This window comes from Cyprinodon variegatus, unplaced genomic scaffold (assembly GCF_000732505.1).
Source record: "Cyprinodon variegatus isolate N-32 unplaced genomic scaffold, C_variegatus-1.0 Scaffold1007, whole genome shotgun sequence".
NCBI classification, from domain to species: Eukaryota; Metazoa; Chordata; class Actinopteri; order Cyprinodontiformes; family Cyprinodontidae; genus Cyprinodon; species Cyprinodon variegatus.
Window position 1 is genome coordinate 214,810 of NW_015151460.1, and position 10,347 is coordinate 225,156.

The 10,347-nt window shown below is 44.5% G+C and overlaps 1 protein-coding gene across 1 annotated transcript in view; it reads left to right on the forward strand.

Annotated features, from left to right (window-relative positions):
• The window catches only part of LOC107100771 (filamin-C-like), a 66,186-nt gene that overhangs the window by 35,709 nt on the left and 20,130 nt on the right, over positions 1-10,347 (forward strand). Inside the window, exons 21-28 of the mRNA XM_015399404.1 lie at positions 232-405; positions 2,615-2,777; positions 2,870-3,030; positions 3,108-3,275; positions 4,552-4,675; positions 4,752-4,908; positions 9,049-9,238; positions 9,326-9,349. Of these exons, the coding sequence (XP_015254890.1) occupies positions 232-405; positions 2,615-2,777; positions 2,870-3,030; positions 3,108-3,275; positions 4,552-4,675; positions 4,752-4,908; positions 9,049-9,238; positions 9,326-9,349 (1,161 nt within the window). The remainder of the gene's footprint in view (positions 1-231; positions 406-2,614; positions 2,778-2,869; positions 3,031-3,107; positions 3,276-4,551; positions 4,676-4,751; positions 4,909-9,048; positions 9,239-9,325; positions 9,350-10,347) is intronic.

A 10,347-nucleotide genomic window follows, 5' to 3' on the forward strand; every position in this document is an offset into this window, starting at 1 on the left:
TCTGTGGTTGCTACAGCTCTTCTATTGTTGCTATGGTTCTTCTGTGGCTGCTACAGTTCTTCTGTGGTTGCTACAGCTCTTCTATTGTTGCTATGGTTCTTCTGTGGCTGCTACAGTTCTTCTGTGGTTGCTATAGTTATTCTGCGGCAGGCCAAAGTTCAGATGGAAATACAGATGTCTTAAAGGGCTTTGATGTCGTCCTACCTAACTTGGTTTGTCTTCCTTCTCCAGGCGTCCTGAGGGAGGTACCGACCCATTTCATGGTTGATACCCGGGCTCACTTTAAGAGTGGAGGCAGCCACATCAAAGTAAGAATCTCCAACCCATCCGGAATCAACACAGACGCCCAGGTCTCTGATAACGCAGACGGGACCTACAGAGTGGAGTACACACCTCTAGAAGATGGTGAGTGTTGAGTTCAGTTGAGTTCTGAGGGACTCCTGAATGTGAAATTGGTTTAGCCACAGTGCTTCAGGCTGAAGAGGATCTGCTGCTGTTTTATGGTGTTTTTTTTTCCACATCAACACTTCATTAATGTAAAGTTAAGAGCTTTGAGGCTCTCATAAAACCTGTTTTCCCTCTGCAGCCATAAAGGAGAGGACCAGGGACATGTAGCCTTCACACCTCCATCTTGGAGCCTTGGAGTGTTTACGTTAATCATCCATGTGTGAAACCAGTTTGAATCAGGCCAGCGAGGAGCAGCAGAGTGAAAACAGTTGGCTGCTTGTATTAATAGCTACAGACGCTCTGCGTGTTTTCCACTGATAGTAACAAGCTGGACCCAGTGCATTGTGGGAAATACTTGGGGTGTATTTCCAGTTAGAGAAAAACAGTTTTCTAGTGTCAAACCCTGATGTCTTGTGACATAAAGAATACTGTCCATTTTCATTTTAAAATCCAAGGCACTGGAATTAGAGCAGAGAAACCAGTTAATATCTGATTCATATCACTGCAGACTTAGTTTAGAATCTACTTATTCATCTAAAGGTGATTCTTGATTCATTGTAGTCCAGATTAAACTGAGATAAACTGCAAGAGAATAAAACTGAGGCTGAAATTAACGCTTTAAAAAGGAAGGTTGTATTATGGGCTGTGAATCTTGGAGGCGGTGTTGGTTTATTAATGGCTAACTGTCTCCATGATGCCCCTGTGTGGGACTGCAGACCTTCTTAGCATCTTCATCATTCCTTTCTGTCTCTCCTGAGGTTTAAAGTTGACTCTTAACAGATTTCCATGCATCTTCCATGATTACTGCCCTTTAAGGCGGGTCCGTTATTCTGCACATGCTCTGTATAGTGGTTTGTGCTCCTCTGTGGTGTAAACCAATCTTTATATATATAAAACTTAAGCTTTATAGCATCTACTCTCGTTCAGCTGGTTCAGACTGGCAGAGATGAGATCATTTCAAGTTTTTACTTTAGATAGAAGCACCAGTTATCCCAGTTTGGTCTGGGCGAAGGCTGCGTGATAAACTGGTCTGGATTAAGGCTCTAATTTAAACCCTTTCTGTGAAACTGGACCCAGTTGATGTTCATAATGGGACATGAGCTCTAATTTAAGCAGGAGCTGATGTGACTCCAAAAAAAAACAAAAAAACATTGAAGACGTTTCGCTTCCCATCCAGGAAGCTTTTTAAATTCAGGAATAGCATTGAGTTCAAGGCTTTACACAGTAGCCCATCAAAACCTTGTTTTTTTTTTTTGAAACAAATTGAAACAGATGGTCCGCCCCTTTGGAATGGGGTCGATTGGCTTATTTTGTTAGCCACCAATGCCCCATACCTGGTTATGTCTTTCTTTTGTTGGCCTGGCTAAATATGCAAGGTCCTCTGTTCCCCTGTAAAGGGATTGGGGTTGCAATGATAGCGGGAGTGGACTAACTTAATTGCCACGTTGGAGGTTTTTGAAAGCTGAAACCTGAGTCCACCCCCTCAGTTCAAGGTTGGTTTTTCTTTCTTGACATAGATGGCTTCCTTCACACACCCCTAAAACACCTATTTTCTTTATCCAAAATGTGAACATTCTGGTCCTCAAAAGAATGTCCTTTGCCCAAAAGGTGTAGATGTACCGCCTAGTCTCGTCTGGAGGGGGTCACTCTTCTGTGTTGGGCCATGCGTCTGTGGAGAGATTGTTTGGTTTCTCCAATATAAAAATCAAAGCATTACCCACTGCATTGAACTGCATACTCCACTCCGCTCATATTTGGTCTGGGGGTTTTGTCCTTAGGATGCACTAGTCTCTGTTTAAGGGTCTTGTTCAGTTTGAAATGTACTGGGATTTTGTGTTTGGAGAAAATGTTTGGAGCTGATGTGACATTGACCTCAGCCATGGTGTAAAGTCAGAAGAAGGCCGAAACTGTTCCAGTTGGATTTATGATGTCAGGAGATATGTATGGGTTCATGGACCCACACCTGAATAGATGTTTACCAGGTGTGTGGGAGGAGGAATGACAAGGTCGTCACTGCTGGGAGATTCTGTGGTTCAGACCATCCTGGTTCAAACCGGCATTTGATTACGTCACAGCAATGTCATTCGTGGTGCCTTCACTGACCTATTGGTTTCTGACATTCAGCTAAAACTTATGGTACCTTAACAGGTTTTCTCTGTGTGTCCAGGTTTGCACTTGATTGAAGTTCTCTTAGATGACGTCTCAGTCCCAAAGAGTCCCTTCAGGGTCTCGGTTACAGAGGGTTGTGATCCCAGCCGAGTCCGTGCCTTCGGCCCTGGTTTAGAGGAAGGACTTGTCAACAAATCGAACAGCTTCACTGTTGAAACCAGGTAATCTAAGTCTACTTGTGTCCTGTGTGGAACCTTCCAGGACTCTCAGGAGCTGGACTGTTTTGGACAGATCTGCATTTGTTCCATGTTAGGGGTGCAGGCACCGGAGGGCTCGGGCTGGCCATTGAAGGTCCATCAGAGGCAAAGATGTCCTGTCAGGATAACAAAGATGGCAGCTGCAGTGTGGAGTACATCCCATTCACTCCTGGAGAATATGATGTGAACATCTCCTTTGGAGGCCTTCCTATTCCAGGTGAGGATCCACCCTTCAGTGCTAGAAATTGTTGAGGAACTATTGTCTACAGACCGGACAGTCTGGTTCTCTTGCAGGTAGCCCATTCCGTGTCCCAGTCCGACAGCTGGTTGATCCCAGTAAAGTCAGGTGTTCTGGTCCTGGTCTTGGAGGAGGAGTCCGAGCTCATGTTCCTCAGACCTTCACTGTAGACAGCAGCAAGGCGGGAGTGGCTCCACTGGAGGTCCAGCTCTACGGACCAACAGGTGAGAAGACATCTGAAACACTTAGGGTTAACGTCCAGGACATGTCTCCTGTGGACCTTCACAGACAAGCAGTTCAATCAAGTTCAGTTTGGATTTTTATGCAATAGAGACTCCATGTCTGACTAGAGAAGTAATACTTTGAATTGTTGACGTAGTCCAGCAGTTATCCTGTTAGGGTTTAGCTTTAGTCCAGGACCAGATGAAGATGATGCCAATAACTCAGAACTTAGCCCGTGTAGATGGCATTTGTAGGGTCCTACTTAAGCCAGGCATACACTTTGCGATATTTTCAATCATTGCACACAGCTACAGCTCACACTAAGAAACCGCAGGGTTTGAAAGTTCACAGCTCATAATGTTTGTTCTCACACTGTACGACCTGACGCTCTGATGCGATCAACCTGCTCACACTGCATGTCTAAAAACCACGTCGGACTCAGCTCCGCATTGAGATGGAGCTACTCGGACTCGAGTGGAAGACGAGTGGAAGAGGAATATGAAGCTCACTAGAATGAAATGCGCTGCCTTGGCAATTTGTGCAATTTTGTTCTGAAAGCCCTAAAAAGAAAAGGCGACAACGTATTTGGACAGAGACATGGCTGAGTAAACGTGGCTACTACGGTCTGTCAACTTTACAAAAAGAACGCCATTTCACTCGAACCCCGCCATGCTTCTGTGTTTCCGTCCTTCATCCTTGTTTAAACACTGAGCGATTTGCCCACGACCACCTTACGACAGCAGACTGAGTTTCAAACATGTTCAATTGTCTCCCGACCTTACCATTCCTGATCAGGAGGAGGTCCTGATTGGCTGATCGACCCTCGTTACCCCCTGTATACTAAATGAAGCACATTCAGGCTGAAAGGGCAAAAAATCTTACAGTGTATGCCTGGCTTTAGGTCTTAAAGACCTAAGTAGGATCCATCTTAAGAACCCCCAAGGATTGCATTAATCTTCAGAAGGGGTGCACCTTAGCTTGAAGCATGGATCTTTTGTACGGTGACCTTGAGTGTCCAGAAATGCGCCTTTGAAAAAAAAAGTATTATTATTTATTATTAAGCATCAGTCTGTGGAACATAGCTGGAAGAATCGGTCTAGATCAGGACAGCATGATGGTCAGCTACCCACTGAAACAGGTTGATCTCAAAGCCCAATCCAACCAGTCAGCTCTATCACACCATCTGTTCCATAAGCAGTCTTCTGGACGCATCGGCTGACTATCCGAGCGACCTGTGGTTCCAGCTGACATGTGGAACATCTTCTGGTTTGTCCTCAGGTGTAGCCGAGCCGGTCATTGTCAAGGACAACGGAGATGGCTCTCACACGGTGAACTACACTCCGGCCAGCGACGGTCCTTACATGGTGTGTGTGAAATACGCAGATCAGGAGGTCCCTCGAAGGTTGGTCCTGAATAGATTCCACTTCCAGAACCGGACCTCCTGTTCACATGTAACCTACCAAACCATCTCCTCTTAGCCCCTTTAAGATCAAAACTTTACCGGCCCATGATGCCAGTAAAGTCAGAGCCAGCGGTCCTGGTCTGAACGCCTCCGGGGTCCCAGCTAGCCTGCCGGTGGAGTTCACCATCGATGCTAGGGATGCTGGTGAAGGACTCCTCACTGTCCAGATCCTGGTGAGTCAGAAAAGTGTGGCTACTAAAACATCTAAAGGCTGTTCCTCATGATGGGAGCACTGATCTCTATTTATTTACTGGATTACTTATCCAGTAAATGTTGGTAGTACGTGGTTGAAGTGAAGCCACCGGCCTCCATATTGGTACTCCCTAGTTAGACCGGTCGCAATGTAAACAATACGTGCTCTACAGCATCAAACAACGATGATGTTCTCATTTTCAGGGGGATTTAAGACTTTTAAAATAAAGATAAATTCATCCCTTTGATACACTGGCTGTTTCATAGCATCAGTAGATTATTTTTAGCTTTTGGTAAAAAATAGGCACATCACATTGAATAGTCATTATGAACTCTATAAATCATGTAATATAACATATTATACAAATCAATCACAATAACATTAATGTGTTAATGGAGCATAATAATACAAATGTGCAAAAAGTGCTAAATTGATCATGTACATGTAATATACATATATTTATTACCTTGTTATGGTAATCACATCTTACATATAATTTTAAGATTTTAGACAAAGACTGAATTACAAGCACGTCTGTTAATGCTATAGTATTTTTCTATTTGTGCATGCATGATACACCTTTATGCTGTGTCTGTGCATCAGCCTTTAAATCTGACAGATTTACAATATAGAGCTAAATTAATGAACCAATTTAATAACTCCAATCCAGAGCTTCAATTTCTACACTAGCAAAATAACATAAATTGCTAAAATAAAAGGCAACATTAATTTCATATTCTACCTTTTGCTCTTATGCTATGTTCACACCTAAAGCAGCAGAGGCAGCAGAAGCAGCTAGTTTACATGCAAAGTTAATAGTTGACGCGCCTCAAGGTGCAACAGAAGGTCCCGTCGTGCATTTTGAGCAGCTGAAGCAGTGCCTTCCGAGCTCCTGAGCATCTGATGAGTGCAATGCGCTGTGAAATAGCAGCTGCAGGAGTTTGAAAAATGTAAGTTTTGCTGCTCGATGTGCCACATCAACCAATCATAGAAGCTAATCTGGTAGCTGGCAGGGAGACAGACACAGCACTGATGATGCAGAGCTCTATGATCACTCCTCTGAAACCGTTTATTAACCCCTAAATTGACTTAAAATGTGGAAACCTGTCGGCTAAATATGTTCGATTTTATTATTCTGGTGCCTGCAGTTTGGTTATACGTGAAAAAAGCCTTCCAGCCACCGTGAACAGTAGCGGGCAGGATGGTAATCTGGATGAACTGACTGCTCCGAGGAAGTTTTCAGGCAGACATTCTCACTTAGAAACATAATAAAACTACTTTTTACCCACTGATCACAGCAAATATAGCTGTCATTGTTACAGGCAAGGAAAGGATAGGGTAGCTCCGCCCAATGTGCATCAGACCCACTTTCCACCGCTCAGCTAGAGCAGCAAAGATGCTTCAGCCGCACGTCAGAACTAAACATGTACAAGCATCAAAAATGAAGCAGCACGAGCGTTTTTGCTGCTCCTGCTGCTTGCGGTCTGAAGGTAGGCTAAGTTACAACGAGAATCTGATCATTTGAAAAAAACTATACATATAAGTATGTATGCACACACTGACACTGACAGCCAGCAAACTGCTTGTTTGTGCAGCCAAATGCAGCACAGGAAGGCATTTATACTGTACATCTCCGTGGGAGTTAGGAGTACCAGAATGCCGGGTGGTGGCTTATTTTTTTTCAGGACTTTTTCAGCAATCCATTGAATAAATAGAGATCCGTGGGAGGGAGCTGTAGAGATGGAACCAAACGCTGTAATGAGCGTAATGAGAGTTCAGTGATCCAGCTCACTGAAGTGTCGCCTTACCCATCTTCTGCTGTCTGTCTTTGAATCCTAATCCCGGCCCGACCCGGCGGCTGGTTTGATGGCGCTGCAGGATCCGGACGGGTGCAGGCGAGAGGCCTCGCTGTTTGTGGAGGACTGGGGCAGGAGGGTGTGGCAGACTCATATAGTAAAGAAAACCATCCCCTTCAATATTCTGAAGAGAGGCTGCGTAAGCCCCGCCCTCCCTCACATCATCTCATGTCCACCCTCACCCTTACCCTCCTCCTCCCCCGCTCCATCAAACAGACCTTCATAACAGAGATGATTATTTAGAGCAGCAGCTAGCAGCAGCAACCCAGACTGACAGCAGCTCATTGGCAAATTTTTATCACGTGCAGCCTGGTCGCGGGCGCTCCGGAGGGATTTACCGTATTAACAGGAGAAGCAGCGCAGGTGAAATTAGACACTGCCATCAGACAACATGCGGTAATTTATAAATTTTTAAAATCAGGTTGGGTCCGGATTAGCCAGCAGGTGGGTCCGGATCCGGACCGCAGTCCGCTAATCCTTGACCTCTGGTATAAAGCTTGGAACTCAACGCTATTTCTTACATTTTGAATTGAAAAAGCTTCCCAAATGAGAAGCGAAACGTCTTTAAACTTGGAAACAAAGTCCAGTGGATTGTTTTTTATCTTATGTTTGAATGACTATGACCTGGATGACTGAGAATCTTCACCAGAATTAAAGGAGTAACGATGGCCTAGTAAAAGTCCAGACCTCATTCTGATCGGGTGGGTTCTGTTTCAGTAGAATGAACAGAGAAATGAGTCGGAGGCTGGATTTCCCATTCGGTTCTGTTTCTTGAAGCTTAGAGCTGGAGGAGACGCGTGTTGTTGGCAGACTCCATGAACTGCTTTCCTCCTCAGACTTAGAGAACATGTTGGAGATGATCCAGACAGATGTTCTACCACATCACAGCTGTCAGTTCAGGGACCCGGCTCACCCCTCACCCCTCCTCCCCTCTGTGGTCTATGTGTGGACTGACTCCATCCATTGTGGGTTGAGTTAACACTAACCCTGGTTCCTGCATCTCAGACCATCAGCAGCCAATCAGGCTTCAGTGTCTGTGGTCATGTGACCTTAGTTTGTGTTCAAGGGTTTGACACGCCGGGTCAGTTCTGTGGTACTTATGAGGAGGTCGCTTCAGGGTTCCCTAAAGGAAAATTCTTGAGCAGTGAGGATGGCTTTAGACCCGCCTCCCTGACAGTCTGGCCCTTTCTGATTGGTCACCCAGTTCATCTAAAAACTACAGGGCAGACCTGAGAAACTTTTCACACCATGTTTATTATTGTTTACTATTTCGAAGAAGTTTGGCATCCGTTTGCATTCTGACACACCAAATCAGCAAACAGAGTCCAGAGTCCAGATATTCTGAGGTTTTTTTGAGAAAAAATAGCATCATGGAGACAAGAAACCCCAGCAGACAGGTCAGAGAGAACATTCTGGTTCAGTTTGAAGCAGATTCAGGTTCTAAAAACCTCCTAGAGCTCTGCTCCTTCCACTATCTTAACGTTAAGAGAGGATGAAGAATTACCAAGACATGGATGTCCAGAAGGTCCATGGTTGCTGCAGATGCATAGCTCAGGTGGGAGGATCTGTCCACAGCAGAGATTTTAGCGGCGGACTCTGTAGATCTGAGCTTCATGGTGAGGAGAGAAGAAAGCCAGAAGTTCACTTTGTCACAATCCATGTAGGAGATGGTGTAATCTGATCAAATCAGAGCAGAATAACACCTATGAATGGAGGAAAAACTAACACTGTTCATCACCATCCCTTCGATTGGACACGGTGGAGGCAGCGTCATGCTGAGATAAAGAAAATTGGCTCAGAAATGATGGACCTAAGCCATCCTGGAGGTTCACCTTCCAGCAGAACCACCCTGACCATCCAGCCAGAGACACAATGGATGGGTTAGAGGAGAGCAAATCCATGGGTTAGAATGGCCTAGTCAAAGTCGAGACAGATTCCAGCCACACATATGTGGCAATGTGATGTTCTTTGTCCAGTCTGAAGGAGATGAACATAACCTTCATTCTGTACAAACCTCTAAAGTTCCTGCAGCCAAAGTTGGTTCTAAAACATGCTGATTCGGGAGGGGTAATAAGCAAACGCACACTAAACCTTTCAGGTCTTCTATTATTTCTATTTTCCATCAATAAAAACTAAGATATAACCCACTCCAATGGAGGAAAGTCTCAGCCAATCAGATTACCTGGTGACTGATGGTCAGAGATCAGTGATGAACACTGCTGGAAACCTTTCAGACCACTAACTTCCTGTCCATGTGGCACTAGGACCCAGAGGGAAAACCCAAGAAAGCCAGCATCCGGGACAACAGGGACGGGACATACACCGTGTCCTACGTCCCAGACATCACTGGACGTTACACCATCACCATCAAGTACGGAGGAGACGAGATCCCATACTCCCCCTACAGGATCCACGCTGTGCCCACCGGGGACGCCAGCAAGTGTCTGGTCACAGGTTAGGCTCCGCCCACCGAACCTCAACTAACCAATTATATTAGAGAGTGACTCAGCCTCACTGTCTGACTGTTTTGTTTCCCTCCAGTTTCCATCGGAGGACACGGCCTGGGTGAGTATCCTGGAGTTGGTGGAACAGGAGTGGAGATGCTCCACGTTCTGCTGCCGTTCATCTTTTCTGATTCTTCACCCCTTCATCGTCACATGGTCGATGAAGGGGTGACACATGGAATCCGGGGCCCCATGAAAGACATTGATATTGGGCCCTCAACTCCACCTAACCTAAAATTTACATTGTCAATGTATTTTTTATTGTAATATTTCTACAAAGGAAAATTATCAGAACATGAAAAAGTTAAATATACATTTACTTTAAACTCAAAATAATAAAAGCTTATTTAAAACAAAAAACACAGCCGTATCTTTGCACACGTAAATAGAAAATAGGTTTAGCAATTGTGAAAATATATTCCTATTAGGTTTCACTATAACTTTATTAAAGGACAGATTATTTTTATGCTGGTCCTGAGAGCTTATTTTTCAGTAATCTCGACGTGTAATGACAAAACATGTATTTTTTATGTGAATGCTTCAGGAGAAAGAGGAGAGAGAGTGTGCGGACATTTTTACCACACTGCTGCTTATTTACACCTCTGAATTGAAAAGAAAACACATAAAACAGACCCATTATACAGATACAGGCATTCTAATAGAAAAGACATCCATTATCTGTTCTAGGTTTTGTCCCTCTCTTCTTGTCTCTTTTCTTCTTGTTTTTCTCTCTATGTTTTGTACTCAGCTGACTTTTCATGCTGTCTCAAAAGAAATAACAGATTTTTTCCAATCACTAAGCTCACTTAGCTGATTGCTTTTTCCTGTGTTTCCAAAAGTAAATAACCCAGTCCTTCTTTTCACTGTAGACAAGCCATGATCTGCTTCTCTGTTCTCCATTTTTCATTTGGATGAAATAATAGCTGCATGAATCATGACAGCAGACAAGATAGAGGAGAGCAGGAGGCGGGGTTACCAATCTACTCGCTCTGGAGATCAGAGTTCGCTGCTTTTAGATGTTGTCTCCAAAGTCTCCAGAAACTGCTGGTTGGAGTGGAG